The sequence below is a fragment of the Canariomyces notabilis genome (assembly GCF_033297395.1).
Source record: "Canariomyces notabilis strain CBS 508.74 unplaced genomic scaffold N656scaffold_1, whole genome shotgun sequence".
Classification (NCBI taxonomy): domain Eukaryota; kingdom Fungi; phylum Ascomycota; class Sordariomycetes; order Sordariales; family Chaetomiaceae; genus Canariomyces; species Canariomyces notabilis.
The window spans coordinates 2,730,410-2,749,061 of NW_027041823.1; the positions used below are offsets into that span (position 1 = coordinate 2,730,410).

Sequence of the window (18,652 nt, forward strand, 5' to 3'; positions counted from 1 at the left end):
CAAGATTTCAAGCCTTTGGGTATGGACATTGAACGTGGGAACGGTGCTACAAATTCAATACCAGACACCTAGTAAGTGCCCCCTGCCGTAGCACCTGCTACTGCAAGGTCCAGCATCTCAGAGCACCATACACGTGTAGGCCGCTGACCTTCCCCGCATCCCGCCGCTGCCATTTCGAGGCGTCGTCTGGAATGTGGAAAGAAGGTTGACCCGTGCCAAGGAGTAAGCAGTTGCGGCTCAAGCGCTGAATGCAACCAAAGATCGGGAGATCTCTTTGACTTCTGAAACTGCCCCTTGCATTGGCCTGAAATAGCACCGGCTGAGCCACACGACTCCACAACACCAGTCCATTAGATTTCTTCTACTCTTGAATCCCCGCATCACCGAGTGCCAAGCTGCTGTGATCTCATGCCACATGGTAATTAACCCATTGATCGACAGGCACAGCAGCTTGGAAGCAGGGAGAAAAGGGTAAGATTCTGTCAACTTTTTGCACGTCGATTCAGCTCTGTCATGGACCATGGATAAACATAAGAAGCTTACGGCGGGATAGGGACTACAGTATTATGATGACTTCTTCAAGTTCAGCGTCGGTGACAGAACCAGCTCATGGTACTCCTTACTTAAACTTAGAGGTAGGTAGTAATTAAGCCGGACCGCGACCCATGACGGGACTGGAGCCATGAGTTGATTGTCAACAATCAACATGAAGCTGATACCTTCATCTCGATTTTGCATGCCACCCACTCTCTCATAGCAATGTCAATCACCTTTAAACCCCCTTACAGACCTCTCCTGGGTCTTTCCCTCCATCTTCACCTCCCTTCCTACCAGTACTCCGTAAAACCCCATCAATCCACCTCCATCTCCTCCCCCATTTCCTTTTTTCTCCTCTCTTTTCTTCCCCGTCCCATCCCACGGCAGCACCTCCCGGATACCAGCCCCCCATGTCACCCGACATCTGTCCCGAGTCGCTTTGCTCGAGATGGACCGTTGAAGTGAACAGGTTTGGGTGATTACGAATGTGGCAACAGTATGAAACTTGTCCAGAGTGAAGTCGGGGCACGTTTAAAGTTGGCCTATGGAGAATGAAACTTGATGATCTTATTGACAGTTGAATGAGACACCCGCCGGCTCCTGTCTACTCCTATCCAATCTAACCTTTGTCTATCCTAGTGGTATCTGCCTGTTGAGGACACAAAACGACTGTGAAACCCAGTTGAGCACGCATTAGTAGTATATACCAGCACTGATATGGCAACGCCAATCAAGCCTTTTGACCCTCCTCACCATCTTTGCTCCTTCTCGTGAACAACCCCTTGACAGCGCCCACAGCCTTCTCAACAAGACCCAAAACAAACCCAAAACCCAGCGTCGAACGCTTCACCCGCACCGTGTAGATGAAGAAATACACCAGCAGCCAGTTGGTGAAGCAAAACACCAAGAAAATCCCAAAGTCCCTCCATTTCTGATCCGGCGAGATGTTCAAAGACTTCAGGTACTCGGACCCGTTCTCGTACGGGCAGTAGCCGCAGTTGGCCGTGTCGTTGGGGTTCATCAGGTATCCTTGCCCCGCTTGCCGCACAAACTCGCCAGCAAACTGCAGACACGTCTGGCCTGAGGGTGGATTGAAATACGCCGCTTCGTTGGGAGCACAGCGCACGGGCTGGTTGGCCAAGGTGGCTGCGAGGACGCCGCTGATCCAGTACGTGCTTGGGTTCAGGTAGTAGACCTGTCACACCCGTTAGTTGTTAAAGCAAAGTAAGGGGGACGGGGGGAAGAGTAAGGGGGAGACGTACCCAGTACTTCCAGAAAACATTCAACTGCCCATACGGCACCACCACACCATTAAACAAGCCGAAGATGACCAGGAAGAGCGGCAGGACATTGCTGATAACCGTAAAATTCGGCGCCCACGCGCAGATCCACTGGCCCCAACTGCTCTGAAACAAAAAGAACAAGAAAGTCATCAGGAACACATACCCCGCCGAGCCGGCATCATACGGCAGACCCGTAGGCAGGTACCACAACAACCAGTACACCACACCCGCGACCAGACTCCCCGGAATCTCCGAGATGAGCTCTGCCGTGCAAAACGCGACCCAGCCATAGATCCGCGACGGATACTCCCTGCTCTCCCACAGGGCACGGTTCATGTAGAACTTGGGCAGGACCGAGTTGAGCACGGACGCGGGGATCATGATAATCAGGAAGCAGGTGAACATGCGGAACTGCATGTCGGCGGTGGTCTCGCCGAGTTTCCAGAAGGTGAACCCGTTGAAGATGCCGACGAGGACAGAGGTGAAGAGGCGGGAGTAGAGGTAGGATGGCTCGCGCCATTGGTGCAGGAACATGCGCTTGGTGAGGAGGAGGATTTGGGAGGAGACGGGGGCGGCGAATTCGCGTTCCACTTCCACCGGGGCGGGGGTGGTAGTGGTTTGAGAAGCGGCGCTGCGCTCGGTTTTGAGTTGCTGGATCTCCTCCATGAGCAGCTTATTCTCCTCTGACTTGCGCCACTCGTGGTTCCAGTTGATCCGTTTCCCGTCCGGTCTCCTCCCGCCCTTGATGGCCGTCTCAAGCAAAAACTCGGCGACATTCCGGCCCGGCGGACAGTGCACGCCACGATCAGCAAAGTATTTCACAACGGCACTGCCGTGTTCGCCGACCGGGCCGAAATAGATGGTGTTGCCGCCCGGGTTGAGGGCGAGGATCTTGTCAAACTGCTGGATCAGGTCTGACGACGGCTGGTGGATGGTGCAGATGATGGCCTGGCCTGCGGCGCAAAGTTTGCGGAGGAACTTAACGATGGAGAAGGCACTTTGCGCGTCCAGTCCGCTGGTCGGTTCGTCGAGGAATAAGAGAAGGGACGGCCGTGCCGCGAGCTCCACGCCGATGGTCAGCCGCTTCTTTTGTTCCACCCCCAACGAACCCACGATCGCGTCTTGGATGTCGGTCAGTTCAAGCAGTTCCAGCACTTTGTCGACGTAATCGAGTTTTTCTTGACGGGGGGTCTCCCGCGGCTGGCGGAGCAGGGCGGAAAACTCGATCGCCTCGCGGATTGTGGCCGTCTCGTCGTGCAGGTCCATCTGTTCAACGAAGCCTGTGCTGCGCTGGAAGTCGCTCCCCAACGGCTTACCGTCGACAAGCATGCTGCCGGAGACTACGCCGACGGTCTGGCGTTGGGAGAGTGTGTTGAGCAGGGTTGTCTTGCCGGCTCCGCTGGCGCCCATTAATGCGACCATGACGCCGGGCTTGGCGTAGCCGTTGATGTCGTTGAGGAGCTTCTTCGGGCCGGCCGGGGTCGGGATTGTGTAAGACAGGTTCTCCCAGGTAAAGACACGGTCGCTTTTGGTGAGGGTCTTGAGCGGGCTGTCGTCGCCGCCGGTGGTTGAGACTGCGGTTGAGGAGGTGTCGCCTGATGTGGTGTTGCCGGTTTCTTCGTCGGGGGGTGCCGCCGCGATCTTGACCTTCTTGGCGGTTCTCTTGGATTTCTTGAAGACGAGAGCGCCGCCGCCTGAGCCGCCAAAGGAAATCATCTCTGTCGCCACAACCGTGATGAGGAGGTAGAGGACGGAAAACGCAATCAGAACGCCAAAGTTGCGCCACAGATGCGCCCGGCTGTAATCGAATGCGCTGCCGATGTAGTCATCACCGAGGACGCTTGTGCTGCCCAGTCGGGCGCCGGCAATCGCACAGCCTTGGTTCTCGGGCAGGATACCAGGACCCTGGGGCACCAGTTGCTGGGGCGCGCACTCCATCATCCGGCCGTGGAATTCGTTCGAGACGGATGCCTCAAAGGAGTAGCTTAGCTGTAAGGTATTAGCAAGAGTCCCATCACAAATAAAGAAGAACCCTGAACTTACCGGATCGATATGCGTCAACCACCCAAACCAAATCTTCTGCCCCAACAGCACCGGCTTTGAGATGGCATACCCCGTAAACATGACCAACACGTTCAACGCCAGCCCCGAAAACCGCACCGCATCATCAATCGTCGGCGACAGCGCCGCAAACATGCGGTACAGCGCCGTGAGACAGAACGTGGTCGTGTAGACAAACAGCAAGCTGATAAAAAACTTGCCCGGATGCAGATCCAGCCCGGACATGAAGTACAGCAGCACGCCAAACACGACCACCTGCGCCACCAGAATCGGCAGATCAACCAGCGCGCGGGCAAGACTGACCGCACTCGGCCTGTAGAAAGCATACTCCTTGTGGCGCTCGACAATAATCCGGCCACTCACAGCCTTCATCAGCTCGGCCAGCTGCAGCCAGCCCAGGAAGACAATGCTGAAGAAGACGGCACCGCCCCTCAGAAACGTCCCCGCCGTCGACGCCGGCGTGTCATAGAACAGCGAGCCGACAATGAGCCCGTTGCTGATGATGGTGAAGTACTTGGAGTACAGCTCCGTCTTGTTGCCCCAGATGAGCCACAGCTCCCGTTCCGCGCAGGCCAGGACCTGTTTCCAGAAGGGGATGGTGTAGTTGGACCGGGCCAGCACCCGCCGCGATTTCTGCTGCTGCACGGATTCCTTGAAGGTCCGCATGTCCGCGTGCTGCGTGGCTTCGAGATGCTGCTCGAACTCCGCCACGTCGGCAAGGACCTTTTTGTACGCCTCGCTGGCACGGAAGGCTTTCTCAAGCTCCTCGGCGGTTTTGGGAGCGCGCTTCTCAAAGCCCTCACGGAATTGCCGGGAGTTCGGGTCGCATATCGACGTAAGGAAGTCTGCCGTGGTCTGTCGCGGGGGGCAGTAGAAGCCGAGCTCCTCAAAGTACCGCTTCGCGTCCTTGGCCGGGCCCTGGTACAGCATGCGGCCCTCTTCAATGACTAGGACTTTGTCCATCAGCTCATAGATCCCTTCACCGGCCTGGTAGAGAGTCGTAATCGTCGTCCGGTCCGAGACATCAGTCATGATGCGCAGGGATTTGGCATAATCCAGCGCTGTCGACGCGTCGAGACCACGGGTGGAGTTGTCCCAGCAGACGATGGTGCTCTTGGTAGCCAGTGTCTCGGCGATGCTGACCCTTTTCCTCTCACCGCCGGAAACGCCTCTCACATAAGCATTCCCGACGAGGGTGTGTTCGGTGTGTTTGATGGCAAACATCCTCAGCAACGCATCAATGATCGTGCCGACATCTCCCCGCAGGTTCTTCCGCGTCTTGTTCATCAGCGCAAACTTCAACGTCTGCCCCACCGTCAAACTCGGCATGTGCTGGTCGTCTTCACCATTATACACCACCTCGCCACGGTAATGCTTCCTCGCCTCCTCAGCCGAGATCCCGCTGTACGACACCTCCCCCTCAACAACCGCGTACGACTCACGGTTGTTGGCAATGACCTTCAAAAACGTACTGCACCCGGAACCAGGCCGGCCAAGGACAAGCATCATCTCGCCGTGCCGGACAACCCCCGTGAAATCGTGCAGCAGGGTGCGCAGTTGGCCTCCCTTGTTAGCCGGCCGCAGTGCAGGGAAAAACCGGCAGAGAATGCCGTACAGGTCTGGACCGAAGGTACCGAGAATCGCCTCGGGCAGTGTCCGGACAAAACTTGCCCCGGTCGCGACGCCCTTGACGGTGACGTTCTTGAAGACGACGCCCAACTTCTTGGTCGACTCGCCAGACTCAGTCCGTTTTTCGAGGTGCCCGTCGCGCATGAACTGCTCCAGGGGGAAGTCATCCGTCTCGGTGCTATCGCCGTCAACATCATCCTCCTTGTCAGAGAGGTCTTCATCCTCAACTGTGGCCGTCTCTTCGTCCTTGGCTTGTTGCGCTCCGCTTGCCGTGCCAGTGGCTCGCCTTGATATGCCGCTTGCGTGGGAGGCCACCCGCTGGAAGAAGCTCTTCTTCTGGCTCTTGGCAGACTTGTGCGAGGTGGCTCGGGAGCGTGTGGCCGTCAGTCGTGTTGTGAGCTCCTCAAAGTCCTGCATGGCTTCCCGTTGGCTGACGGGGCCGCCAACTTCCCGCTCGCCCCATACGCCGCTGACTTCTGGGCTGGGCGGTGCTTTCGTCGCGTCGGTGGAATCACCATCGTGGGCTTGATCTGCTGGTGATTGCGTCTCATCGCGCCGGTGGAGCGAGTCTGGGAAGATCTCGCCAGGGGCACGACGGAAGGCCTCTTCGGCTGATGCTTGGCCCCACATTGTGAATACTGTGCAAAGACTGGAGGAAAGGATTGGGTATTAGGAATGAGATTGAGGTTGGAATTCAGAAAGATGATGTGAAGAGAGTGATTGCAGTGAAAGACGAGGCAGGAAGCGCTCAGTTCAGACTCGCAAGGAGTCTAAAACAACAGCCTCCAACTTCACTGCTGATGGACACTGCCAAACTTGAAGTCAACTTTGTCAAGTCCCAAACGAGTCCCAATAAGTCGCAGCCACTCTCGGAGGGGGCATTGCGATCGTGGACTTTATAGACTTGACAGAACAGAACAGAACAATCTGTCAGGATGTCGGTCCCTTCAACAAAACCCTCCGCAACGCAACAATCCTTGCCGGGATTGATGACGAGCCTGGATCCGTTAGTATCAGCATCCATTGCACAATGCACATCGACCCCCAACAAAGTGGAGAACAGTCCATGATAACACCCATGCATCTCATCGCGTATGTAAGACGATAACCTTGAAACAACCTATCCCGTCGATGGATTCATCCATCCGTTGCCTTGGGGACCCCACTTGCATTTCACATCGACATTGATCTGATCGGATTTAGGCATTTAGGTGTTAAACTTCGTTACGGTTCTACCGTAGTGGTGGGCGGGTGTGTCCATTACTAATCGGAGAATTCTCGCCCACATTATAAATCCGATGCGCCAGTTATACGCACAATCTTGGGTCATCAAGGTTCAGCTTGTTCGACTCACTTCGGCGAGAGTCACAAAACCCACTCATTACCCGGAAACAATTACACTATGACTCTTATGTCCGAAAAGGCCGTCACGTATTAGTAGTGGAAAACGTCCGGTTTTTGTGAACGGGGTGTCAAAGTGCTTAAATGCAGAGTGGACTGCGGCCCGCTTGGCGCGCCTTCCGTGTTGACATGAATTCAACAGATCTGGGCCCGAGCTCAACGCAAGGTTGCAGGTTGCAGACTCGGTTGTGATTAAAGATGAATCATGGGATAGGAACACCCCATGGGGGGTAAGACTCTTTGTGTCTCGAATGCAGCCTGGAGTCTCTGGACCGTGCACCTGCTCTCCATTTCTCATTCTCTATCGAAAACCGTTCACATTGTGTAAGGCCGAACAAGACAGTCATTTCTTAAAGGAAGGTACTTGTATCTATGTCAGTTGGTAGTTCGTAAGAAGCTGAGAAGCTAAGAACCCGGGCCTCGCATGTTGCTTCGGGCAACTTGAGCCTTTGAAACTTCAGTTATGATACCTTCTTTCATCTACATCTCTGCTCTGTTTCGAACGCGGACGGGATTTGCTCCGGCTGACATATGTACAAGGGTAATGTCTGGGACACTGTACTGTACCAAGCGTCAACAGCGATATGGAATCGGCCTCTGCACATAGAATGATAGACAGGATCACAACCACAAAATCAATAGCAATTGACACTAGAGAATATCCAAGCCAAACAACTACTGTCTTCAATTCAACTTGCATAGTACCAGGCACCTAGCATAGCCCACATCAGACCTCAACCTAGCCTAAGACCCCTCCCCATTCCCATTCCCATTCCCATTCCCCTTGACCATCCTCAACTGTAACATCTCCCTCAACGCAGCCACCTCCGCCTCCTGCCTTGCAACCCTAATCCTTAACTCATCCCTTTCCTCCTTCACCAGCGCAACCTCCTCCTCCAATTCCTGAATCCGGTCAATCTTCTTTTGCCGGTATCGCTTGGCCGCGATGTTGTTGCGTTGCCGGCGCAGGACTATCTCAGGATCATCATCATCCCCATGAACTGCACGTGCCGAACGCTTGGAAACTCTTTTGCCGTCAGACGATGATGATGATGACGATGACGATGACGGCCATGATAGTGTTGATGATGCTGCTGCTGGCCGCCGTCCCGGTCTGGAATTGGACTTGGATTTGGATTTGGTAGTTTCGGGTAGTTTCAGGCCGGGAACGAGAACTTGAACTTGGACGCCCGCGTCATAGTTAGGGCTGGGAGTGGGAGATTGGGAAGGAGACTCGGAGTGGTTGGCGAGCGAGGGTGAAGGCAGAGTCAACGTGGGCGTGGTGGTGGAGGGTATTTCGAAGGCTGCTGTGGTAGTCACTGGCAGATGGGCATAGTAGTCGGGGCCCAAAGTGGGATGAATGTCGGGGCAGGCGATGGTAGTGTCGAGATGTTCCAGGTCAGGTGCGGAGAAACACTGAGCGAAGGATTGTTGAACGTCAAAGGTCGCTTCGATATCAATGGCTTGGTCCCACGGTATGTCGTTTAGAAAATCAAAGTCGTGATAGCTAGTACTTTGCTGGAATGGACTTGAGACGACGTATCTGGGGTTGGAAGAAGACGATGCGGATGAGGCGGGTGCATGATGCTGCTGCTGCACTTGCTGCGCCCATTCTTGCAGGATGTGATGGCGGCCTCCTGTTACAGAGGCCGGAGCTGGCTGGAGAGGTTGAGGTGACTCGGTGAGTTTGCGGGTTGAAGGAAGAAAGTGGAAGCGGTCTGAAGAGAGGTTGTGAGGGATGATTAAGTATGAGATTGGGGAAGTTACGGACACGCCCCGCCGTGCAGTTTCTTCGTCTCACAGCATCAGACCCACTTCGGCTTTCCCGTTCGGGTGCTACAAAACTCGAGGTACTCGGGCTACTACACTCTACAACGCTGCAGAACTTTGACTGACGAGCAGGATGCTCAACAGTCAGCACAATGCAGTTATACAGTCCAGAGGAAATTTGACATTTCAAAAGATCAAATCTTGCTTTTCGCACAACTTGCAATTGATGACTTAGCAAGGACGGGCCAGCCCCTTACCCCAAGTTTTGCCGCGGCCGAGAACACGTTCGTCTTTCCCGTCCCGGAGTGGGGCCGGCTCCGCAACAACTGCAAACGGTGCCGGCGACGGAGGCCGGAAGGTACTACATTAGTAATGTCGGAGTGACTTTACCTATGACCCAAGCTCGCTAACGGACAAAATTGGTAAGCTCAGCCAGAGATGCAACGCCGAGGTTGACATCAACGCAGCAAACTTAGCAAGTGGCAGCTGCCAGTGGTTATAACAGTCTCCAGCCTACCTACCTTCGGATCCTAACTCTTGTATTCAGCACTGCCATTGACTTCGCTGCCTGGACAATACCTACCTTGCTCTCGATCTCGCTACTAAATATACTTCCAAGTCGATCGTCGAAATCTTCAAGTTGAACCGCCGACATGTCGCAACAAGCTCTCGTCCTCGAAAACTTTGGGGCACCACTGGTGCTTCGATCCAAGGCGATACCTGAGCCAAAGGAGAACCAGATCTTGCTAAAGATTCTTGCAGTAGGACGTATGTAGCTCCTCTCAACCCTCCCTCCTCCTCCATACAAGACCCCCAAGCTAAGCTACCTAACCTACCCCACTGCAGTAAACCCCCACGACCAAAAAGTCCGAGACCTCGGCATCATCATCACCCCCGACAACCTGCCCTACATCACCGGTAACGACCTCGCCGGCGTAGTCGAAGCCGTCGGGCCCAACGTAACCAGCTGGAAGGTCGGCGACCGTCTCGTGGCGCAAGCCGACACCTTTACCATCCCCAACAGCGCCGGAGGCGGGCTGCAGGAATACGCCTTATTGCCCGCCGACCTGGCGGCCCGCATCCCAGACTCTGTATCGTTGGACGAGGCCGCCACCCTGCCCACGATAGCCATGGCCGCGTTCGTCGCGCTTTTCCACCCCTCTGGCCTCGGATTGCCCGCACCGCACTCCCCCAGGGAGGAGATTGAGGCGTTTGGCTACGCGCAGCGCAGTCTGGTCGTCATCGGGGGCGGATCCAACTGCGGCAAGGTGGCGATCCAAATGGCGGCGCTGCTGGCCGGGTTCGGGACGATTGTTGCCGTCGCGAGCAAGACGCCCGAGGGGGAGGCAGAGCTGCGGGCGCTTGGCGCGACACACGTCGTGGACCGGCGTGGCGGGCTGGAGGCTGTGGTGGAGCAGGTCCGGGGTATTGTGGGTGACGGGTTGGTTTACGCACTCGACACGGTCGGCACGGAGCATACCCTCGGCGTGTCGCTGCTTTCAAACAGTGAGAAGGGCACGCTGGGGACTTTGCTGCCGGGCAGTGTGGACGAGTCCAAGATTGTCGGGGGGAGTAAGGCGGCTGGGTACGAGGTCAAGTTCTCGCGGGGTTCGGGAGTTCTGCATCGGGAGCTGGGCCAGCAGTTCTGGAAGCATCTGCCTGGTTGGTTGGAAGAGGGCAGGATCCGGCCCCTGAAGCGGTACCGTACTATTAGTGGTCTGGACGAGAAGGCGGTGAACGAGGCGCTGGATGGGTATCGTCATGGCGGGAGTGTTACCAAAGTTAATGTCCACCCGCATGGGTCCGCTGAGCTTCGTTAGATCATGACTAGACCACCAGCAGTTACAGAATTCCCTCTTGATCCCCATTACCATGTCTTTTTGGGAGAAACGGCCTTAAGAGCATCCAGGGCATTTGCTTTGATTTCAAGAGCTGTGCACGAGATACCGTTAACCCAACCATGTACTGGACTTCGTACCTCGTCCTTGAAAAAGAAGCACTCAGAAGTCAGGGGCAGTGTCCACTAAATGCATCGTGCAGCCCAATCAACATTGAGCTGAGTGACCGCTGGACCCACCTACCGGCATCAACCACAGTGACCAAACGGGTAACCAAACAAACACCGAGCAACCCCTCAACACCACTGCACTCAACTCTCCCAGACCCTCAACCAAGCATTACTTCATCCCGCCCAACCAAACAATTCCCATTCGGCAACAGCAATGTCAACCCCAACCCCCGCCTCCACCTATAGCGATTGCGTCTCATCATTACGCACATCCCTCACCCTGCTCGAATCCTCCGTCGAAACCCTCGGAACCGGCGTCCAAGACTTTCCACGACTGGCCTCGATCCTCAAGACCGTGCGGGTACATACATCCCTCCACTCCCTCCCCTATACAGCCTCCCCTTCTATTTCTTTACTAACCCAGTAACGAACAGCACTACGAACTAATCCCGCACCCAACCCTCTCCGCGGCCGAGGCCTCCCTGCGCGACGAGATCGGGCCGTTCGTAACCCTCCTCCTCGACCGCGCAGACAAGCATCTGGACCGTCAAGCGCGGCGGATTGAGACACTCAAGGCGCGCGCAGAGCTCAATGCGGGCAGGTTATCACATCTTCCCGATAACACCAACGGTCAACAAGGGAAGTCGCGCGGTGGTGGCAACTACGGGAAAGGAGGGCGTCCACTCAGCGGGGAGGCGGGGGGTCTGCGTGTCAAAGTGGTGAGGCAGCGCAAGGAGGCGCTCAAGTACAGTGTTGAAAGGCTTGAGATGGAGGTGCAGCAGAAGGAGAGGGAGTTGAGGATGAGGCTGGAGAGGACTTGAGCTGAGCTGATCTGATCTGCGCATCTGAAAGTTATCTGGGTCGGCTGCGATTGTTTGATTTCAGATTGGGGCTGGCTGGCAAAAAGGTTTTGGCTTAGATGATGTGGAAGGAAGCCAAGATGGGTGGATATATTGCGTCAGCTCCGACGGCGGCGGCGCGGGTTGGGCAACTAAGCGGGCTCCGGACGTCCGGTGAATCGCCCATCCGGTTCCAAATTCCGAATGATGGTCTCGGGATCAGGGTGCCGGGTGCACACCGATATACAGATCCCTAAGGTACCGAGCCTACTACCCGACAGACAGCCTGAGGACTCCGACCATCTTCCCTTCACGCCGGGTTTTCGGTGGAGCACTGCTGGCTGGGACGGGTTCGGCTCGATGCCCTTAGCGTCCGAGTCGAGCAGCAACGCCACCTGCTGCACCAATCCATTACAGAGCCTGAGTCGACGGGGATGGAAAGATGGAAATGTGGCTGGCTTTAAACTCGCGGCCCGGCTCCCGCCAAGATTTGTGCGTGCGCCATCGTCCCTACGCGTCCAGCATGGCTAGGTATGGATCCCCAGCCGCCTATTGAAAGGTCTGTGTAAAGGAAAGGACAGGAAGATTGGGACCTGCGCACTTCCGTCGAGCAAGAGAGTAGACACCAGGCAGCAATACGTTACATATCTGGTGATGGTTTTAACCGTTTGTACTGCGCAGATGGCCTCGAAGGAGCCATTGTTTCCCAGGAGAGAGGTTTTGGGCTTCGAACGATGCGCCTCCGAGACGGAGACGGAGGATCGTGGTATCAGTTGACGAACAGCTAGAATAACTTACAACCCATTGACCGCGTTCATCAGACCATGATTGATCACCATCTGCAGTGGAACTGCCGGTCGAGGTTAGATGATAAGACAGCTAATCACTAAACCTGTGTACACTACGGCAGCACAAGAAGCGTTACCAGACCGGAGTTCTCCAGCAGCCAGTTCCCCACACCTCCGATATGGCGAGACGGGGAGACGGAACCTGCTGTATTCCAGCGCTACCGACGCCATCACTCATCGCCCTCATCCCATGCCGGTTTGCTTCAAGACATAACACCTAAACGCGGCAAAGATAACAAAAGGACGGCGGTGAAACGGCCTATACTCAAAGACCACGGCTAAACCAAGGCAAAGTAACATCATAGACAAAGTTGTACATGGAATCAATAGGGCCCTCGAGAAGCGAAGAAACCAGTAAGAACATAGGGGAAAAATATTTAGAGCACACACCGACCCAGCCAAGCCAAAACCAGTCACACCCGCCCAAGAACGACCACATAAAGCATTTTTCTGACCTCATCCAAACACACCCAAAGCCAACAGGGGTTTTGCATACCGAGGTGTCGTGTGCGAGCCCAAGGCGCGAGATGTCTCGACTTTCCTGTCGTATCTCCCCGCCTCCCTTCCCAACCCTAAGAGGCTGGGGAGTAGCGGCGTGCGTCTTCCACTCTATGGCGGAAGAGAATCCGGCCGGGCATATATATGCTGGATGGGCGGGGTGGGTAAGAGGGTATATAAATCGTCATCCAGACGAAAACATCGAAATCATCCGCGTTGTATCATGCGTGTTTTCTTGTGGTTCTTTTTCGTCAATCCACCAAGGGGCCGTTAGACGTCTGCCCAAGATATATCCCTTCTCATAATAAGATGAGGTAGTTGCTCGGCGCAATGCCTGTTTCGCCGTTCTCCTTCCGTGCCTGCCACCACCTGCCGCTGACGTCGCTGACCTCGAGGATCTCATGTTTGGAGAAGGAAATCTCGTTCGCGTCCTCAGGATTCGCCTCGTAGCTGTAGATGGCCTTCGCCCGGTACGGGTACTCCGTCGGGGGCACGATTTCCGCATCTGCGCTTGCCGGGACTGTTGTCTTTGGCGCGGTTGTCGAGGAGAACGCGGGGGCCGCCGTCGAGTTTCTCATCGTCGAGGTCATACCGCCAACAGGCGATGGATTCTCGAGTCCGTTCAATTGAGCAGTGTACATCTGGGGCGGTTGCACTGAGGTTGAGGTCTCGGGTCTTCGTACCCCATACACGCCATTCATGGTATGTCGGTTCGTGGACTCGCCTTCCTTGGTGAGGGCAAACGAATCAATGTATGCGCGAGGCACAGCTGAGGGGGCGGAACCAAAGTAGAAGATCCAGACGATCTGAAGCCAACATGTCAGCACAATATTGCCGGTAGGAATAAAGGTAAAAGAGTCATTTCACAGCGATAGGAATACACTCACCGTCACCATGGCCAGAAGAATGAAGCCCGCCGCCGAAGCCTCCTTGGCGCCATTCGGCGAATAGATCAGGCCGTTAACTGCTGCCGTCGAAACCACCAGGCCGCAACCTAGATAGCCGACAATCGCGACATGGTACGTCTGGACGCTGTCAGAGGCGATGACGAGGAATATCCCGACGATGATGGCAGGGTAAAAGACTAGCGCCCAATATGTATAGAGGGGAAAATCTATTGGAACCTGAAGATGGGCGATGATGGTCGCAACGAAAGAAATGATCCATGCGAGCTAGAGTCGGAGCAGTCAGCGTCAAGATGGCATTACTCAAAGGGGCACCAAGGTCATTGCTTACTGTGGCAATTGATAGCGTCGCGAGAGCAAACGGGTCGCCGATGATGTTCCCGATGCTGACGCGCTTGCGGCCATACTGAGGTCGAGTGTGTTCCATTTTCCTGAGCGACGGAGAATGCAGTGAACCGTATGAGGGCATATGTGCGAATGGGCGGGCCGAGGGCTGATTACTAAATGACGGCGATAGTCCGCTGCACCGGAGGTGGGAATTCAATTGGCACCAGGTTCGCAGAAAAGCATGGGGGTTGCTGGTGTGACGTTGCGGCGACTTGAAATTGGGTTTGGAGGGACTCGTTGGCTGGTGGAGGGAGCCTGCAAGGGACGTGGCCTCGGGTGGAGACGGAAGATGGATGGATCAAGGCGGTGCTGCCAGACGAGATTGCAGGCAAACTCAAGTTTGCTTGTGTCCGCTGCCGAACCGCGAAGGCACAAAGAAGAGAACGATAATAGCCCGATGTAATCCGGATGCTGCTCGTCTCGCCAAATGCGACACGCAAAGGGCAATGGGGAACAGGAAATATCGATCGATACGGCTCCCAGAATTGCTGGTCTGTCACGGTATCACGCCCGTCGCGAGTGCCGCCGGGGGGGGGGCGCTGAACTGATGGACAATCGAAGGGCGATTAAATCACGACAGACAAGCCTCGTCGCTCCGACTCAACGAAAATACCCAGTTTTTTGTAGACCTTCTCTTTCAGACCGTCGCTGCAATTAATGTCCAGTCGCAACCGCAGTGCCCGCCAGCGTGCTCCAATCGATGTCAAGAGCGTGTCCTCGAGGGGAATCGGAATCGGAACCTGGCGTATGCAATCGGAGAACCAGCGATGGTGAAGTGGGGGGAACGCCGTCGGGGAAAGAAGCGAAGGGTAAAATCGTGAAAGAAGACAAAAAGGAGGAGACGAGACGGGGAAATGGTGGTTAAAGGGTTAATGCGAGTCCTCGTTTGAACGGAACCGAAAGAGTGAAAGGGAGGCACTGCCAACTGGGGGCTGCAACTTTGGGAAGGGCGAAGGGCGGGAGTTCAAGATCCCAGTGGACGAACCAGGGGCGCGAGGGCCTGAAGAGTGGGCCGGGATGGTCGGATGCTTGGCTGCGAAATGTGCGGAGGGTGGATCGTGCGCGTGGATGCCCTGGCTGAAGTGATTCTGGAGCCAAGCATTTCTTCTGACTGCCCGCCCACCCATTTCATCAAGGCGACGGCAGGTTGCAACTTGCAAGGCACGCGAAATCTTGACCAATCCCCAATGTAACGCAAGATTGCCTGCAAGTCCCCGCAAATACTTGACTTGCAAACGATTCTGTCCAGTGCATTGGCTTCCCTTTTGCGACTTTCGAGGAGAACTATCTTCTAGCCCCAGCGGTCCGTTAGAGCTTCATAGTGATCAAAGACAAAGATCGCGTTGGGTACGGTGCTCCGAGAGCCCGGTTGCCTGAAGAGAACCGGGGCCAAGATGCCGTAATGCGGCGCCCCAATTCACCAATATTCACCAACATATTACATACGAAGGTATGGATACGGAGTGCCTCTCGACACCTGATTCATCCATGGTGTTTGTAGCACTGCCCCGCCTACATTCATGTCCGCCACTGACGGGAGATCCGCGACGACAACTACAATGAGTTAGCATGATGCTATCATTGGGGGGTCATCCCGTCTTACGAGAACACTAGCTAAGGTATTGTCCAACACGGACAACGTATAGATACTATTAGTATGCCACAGGCTCCGTTTGCAGACACAGCAGGCTTTGCGAGCTGTTAACCAAACCCAACACTGCCCGACCGCGATGGTTGCTGCCATTGCCACTGAGACTCGAGACCAGATTGACGACCCGATTGCGAGATCTGAGCGATCGGGATTCCGTTCGCTCTGACAGCTTTAAGAAAAAGGGAGGGTCCGAAACTTGCAGAACACTGGGACAACGACTCGTTCTGATAGGCTGGCCCCAAAATCTGGCTGCTTGCCCCTGGAATTCCGTGGTCTTTGCCGACCTCCCGCCCCGCGAATGCAGGGGAACGACGGAACATCACGGTTTCAAAGTTTCACAGACTTTCCGTACACCACTGCCAGCGGACTTGCAGGTTAAAACCCAATTACATACGATATCAGAATGTGAGTTAAGAGGATCCATGACTAGCCACGCAGACGCATGCTCAAAAAGGGACCCAATCCTTTCCATTTCAGCAGGACCTCCAGGACCTCACCGTACTAATCAGGTACATAGGTAACCCACGAAATCGCAGCGAAATACCCGTGACCAATGGCACCGATGCAATGCACAGGGACGGGTAGGAAACAAGGCACAGTACTTGCACGTCAGGAGCGACTGTTGGGTTGTGGGAGAGGTCCATCAAAGATTTGGAGGAACTTCATTGGCGTTCTATCACTCACAGGTCTCCCCGAATTCCGGTGATCTCGGCGTTGAATGTCTATGAAGATACGCCGAACTCATCCGATTCTCACCTACTATACTTCGTAGTTGCTTAGACATTTATGGACAGCTACTTCTGAGAGCTCCGAAACGGTGACTTTGGATGCCCTGCTTACGACATGAAAACCTGCTTTGCGCAAAAGGTAAGGTAGGGAGGCAAACTGACAATGGAAACCCCCGGGCCTGAATGGGTCTATAAGGGAAGGTTTATTATGAAGGGAGCTGGGGCGCCAATATCAAGAAAATTGTATCCATATTCGAGCGTTGGCATTTATTAGCGGCCTCATCTGGTAACTCCCTGTGTTTCTGACGCTCCTGGTTGGCAATGACTAGGTTAGATACCTGTAGTCTGTTCACCATCAATCATCAACGTGGCCAGATGAAGCTCCCTTCGGTCAAGGCGCGATTTGTTGCTCGGTATGCAGATCTCATCTCTCACTCCCCAGCCTCGTTCCGCCCACAACACCGGATCTCAAAACGACGCGAAGGATAGCATCTTGTCCACGACAATAGCAATGAACTGCCTGGCTTTGGGTGTCCCAGCATAGCCGTCGCTGATGCTGGACAATCGTAGTTGCAGGCAACAGTTCTGGCCCTGTAGACGTTCACTCCTCACGCTCTTTGAACCACTCTGCTCCCCCATCATTCCTCTTTCCCTGCAGTTTAACCAATGGCAGGCCAGAAAGATATTCAGAGAGTCCGCTTTGAGATTTTTTAACGATCGCGGGCTAATTGGCCCTTGAAACACGGAGACACAATTGCCGGGCCGACGTCACACGAGCCCAGATGCGCCCTGCCAAGGGCTCCGTGTACATTCCTCCAAGTCCCAACGTCAGCCGATTGCAATCAATACTTTCTGTTGCCCTGCATACGCGCGGTATTATGGAAAGCGACGGGCTTCAAAATGCGGGTCCAGTCAGCGGATAAGGTAGCTTGATGTCGGGCCCGGAGCGGTCTCTCTGATATCTGCGGAAGCAGTGACCGCTAACCAGGCCTCTCGCTATCCATTGGACCAGGTCGCTGTATCATCCTGGAGCTTCGGCCGTCCTGCAATTCTGATGCAGTTTCGGTCGTGTTTATCATTAGAATCCCCCGAGGACTTTATCTCAGTAGGGAAAGGCGAGCATCTCGGGGGATAACATGATCGGAGTGAAACTCCCCTAAAGCCGGCAGCCGAGGCGTTGGGGATGTGACGTCGCCGCATTCCACCGGTGTCCCCCGTGACGTGATGCGAGCTCTTCTCTTAACGTCTGAACACCAGCACGCCAACCGGTCGCGCACGAAATCGATAGGTAGGCAGGACCACCAAGCCCAAACCCGCCGCCCCCCGTCTCACGACGAACCTAGGTAGTTATACCCCCTCCGCAACCTCAGCGTCAGCCTCCCTCTCCCTTTCCCTCTCTTTAATCACCCTCCTCAACCCCCAATCAACCTTCTCCAACCTCCCTTCGACATCCGCAACCACCCTGCCGCACCTCAACACACTCCCCTCATACCACGCGCGCATGGCCGCCTCGCTGCGCTGCCGTAGCTCGGCGATCTGTGCGTCCTGTGCCAGCTGCGTTGCCTCAATGCCCTTCATCCGGGGGATCAACGACGCCAGCTCGGCGCTCAGCTTTGGATCGGGAACGGGCATGTCCAACGTCACGGCCGTCAGGGCCGAGGCGGTGGCCGGGAAGGCGGATGCGTAGGAGAGAACTGTTGCGCGGACGGCTTCGGGGGAGAGTTGGGTCGGTATTGTGGGGTGGGTGGGTGTGCTGGTGGTTGGGGAGGTGGATGGAGGTTGGAAGAGGGTCGGATGGGATTTGTCTGCGGGTTGTTAGGGTGGGTTAGCGAGCTGAGAAAAGGGAAGGGAAGAGAAGGATGGAAGGAATTGGGCAGGCGTGGCACGACACGTACAGATTTTGAGTATTTCGGCGTAGATGCGGTAGTGGCGTAGGAGGTGCGCAAAGCGGCGCTCGAGGTCCGCTAGCGAACTGACTGCTGATTCTCTTGGCGGCTGATTTGACGGCGTAGAGGGCCCGTAAAGGATGTGCTCGATTCGCTGAAGGCGCGCCTCAAGCAGCGAAATCGTGGTCAGGGACGTCTGGTCAAGTGTCGCGTCCATGACG

The 18,652-nt window shown here is 55.3% G+C and overlaps 7 protein-coding genes across 7 annotated transcripts; 3 read left to right on the forward strand and 4 right to left on the reverse strand.

Moving 5' to 3' along the window:
• Nucleotides 1–1,267: 1,267 nt before the first annotated feature.
• Nucleotides 1,268–6,140, reverse strand: N656DRAFT_699141 (uncharacterized protein; the record flags this gene model as incomplete). The annotated part of the gene is made up of 3 exons (XM_064810763.1): nt 1,268–1,732; nt 1,800–3,809; nt 3,864–6,140. The coding sequence occupies 3 exons, from the start codon at nt 6,138–6,140 to the stop codon at nt 1,268–1,270; spliced, it is 4,752 nt and encodes a 1,583-aa protein (XP_064675447.1).
• A 1,218-nt stretch (nt 6,141–7,358) lies between these two features.
• Nucleotides 7,359–9,247, reverse strand: N656DRAFT_841471 (uncharacterized protein). The gene is made up of 2 exons (XM_064818994.1): nt 8,846–9,247; nt 7,359–8,570 (listed from the first exon to the last, which is right to left on the reverse strand). Exons 1-2 carry the CDS (start codon nt 8,864–8,866, stop codon nt 7,656–7,658), a joined length of 936 nt encoding a protein of 311 aa, XP_064675448.1. The 5' UTR covers nt 8,867–9,247; the 3' UTR covers nt 7,359–7,655.
• N656DRAFT_774102 (GroES-like protein) lies at nt 9,051–10,536 on the forward strand. The gene is made up of 3 exons (XM_064814194.1): nt 9,051–9,103; nt 9,168–9,449; nt 9,528–10,536. The coding sequence occupies exons 2-3, from the start codon at nt 9,335–9,337 to the stop codon at nt 10,499–10,501; spliced, it is 1,089 nt and encodes a 362-aa protein (XP_064675449.1). The 5' UTR covers nt 9,051–9,103; nt 9,168–9,334; the 3' UTR covers nt 10,502–10,536.
• A 367-nt stretch (nt 10,537–10,903) lies between these two features.
• Nucleotides 10,904–11,627, forward strand: N656DRAFT_744521 (uncharacterized protein; the record flags this gene model as incomplete). The annotated part of the gene is made up of 2 exons (XM_064812880.1): nt 10,904–11,050; nt 11,124–11,627. 2 exons carry the CDS (start codon nt 10,904–10,906, stop codon nt 11,508–11,510), a joined length of 534 nt encoding a protein of 177 aa, XP_064675450.1. The 3' UTR covers nt 11,511–11,627.
• Nucleotides 11,628–13,173: 1,546 nt separating this feature from the next.
• Nucleotides 13,174–14,206, reverse strand: N656DRAFT_794300 (uncharacterized protein; the record flags this gene model as incomplete). The annotated part of the gene is made up of 3 exons (XM_064817262.1): nt 13,174–13,680; nt 13,762–14,046; nt 14,111–14,206. 3 exons carry the CDS (start codon nt 14,204–14,206, stop codon nt 13,174–13,176), a joined length of 888 nt encoding a protein of 295 aa, XP_064675451.1.
• A 148-nt stretch (nt 14,207–14,354) lies between these two features.
• On the forward strand, nt 14,355–15,329 carry N656DRAFT_68155 (uncharacterized protein). Its single transcript, XM_064810561.1, has 2 exons — nt 14,355–14,667; nt 14,728–15,329. Exons 1-2 carry the CDS (start codon nt 14,460–14,462, stop codon nt 14,985–14,987), a joined length of 468 nt encoding a protein of 155 aa, XP_064675452.1. The 5' UTR covers nt 14,355–14,459; the 3' UTR covers nt 14,988–15,329.
• Nucleotides 15,330–17,892: 2,563 nt separating this feature from the next.
• N656DRAFT_794301 (uncharacterized protein) lies at nt 17,893–18,648 on the reverse strand (the record flags this gene model as incomplete). The annotated part of the gene is made up of 2 exons (XM_064817263.1): nt 17,893–18,350; nt 18,441–18,648. The coding sequence occupies 2 exons, from the start codon at nt 18,646–18,648 to the stop codon at nt 17,893–17,895; spliced, it is 666 nt and encodes a 221-aa protein (XP_064675453.1).
• Between the last annotated feature and the right edge of the window lie 4 nt (nt 18,649–18,652).

Excerpts from the sequence above, each read along its gene's own strand:
- N656DRAFT_841471 (XM_064818994.1), bottom strand. The coding sequence starts at position 8,866 with ATGTCAAATTTCCTCTGGACT. Across the intron at positions 8,571-8,845 it reads TGTCAAATTTCCTCTGGACT|CCAGCTCCGGCCTCTGTAAC; the intron begins GTATAACTGCAT and ends CAACCTCTCCAG.
- N656DRAFT_774102 (XM_064814194.1), top strand. The coding sequence starts at position 9,335 with ATGTCGCAACAAGCTCTCGTCCTCGAAAACTTTGGGGCACCACTGGTG. Across the intron at positions 9,450-9,527 it reads AAAGATTCTTGCAGTAGGAC|TAAACCCCCACGACCAAAAA; the intron begins GTATGTAGCTCC and ends ACCCCACTGCAG.
- N656DRAFT_68155 (XM_064810561.1), top strand. The coding sequence starts at position 14,460 with ATGGATCAAGGCGGTGCTGCCAGACGAGATTGCAGGCAAACTCAAGTT. Across the intron at positions 14,668-14,727 it reads AGAATTGCTGGTCTGTCACG|GGCGATTAAATCACGACAGA; the intron begins GTATCACGCCCG and ends GGACAATCGAAG.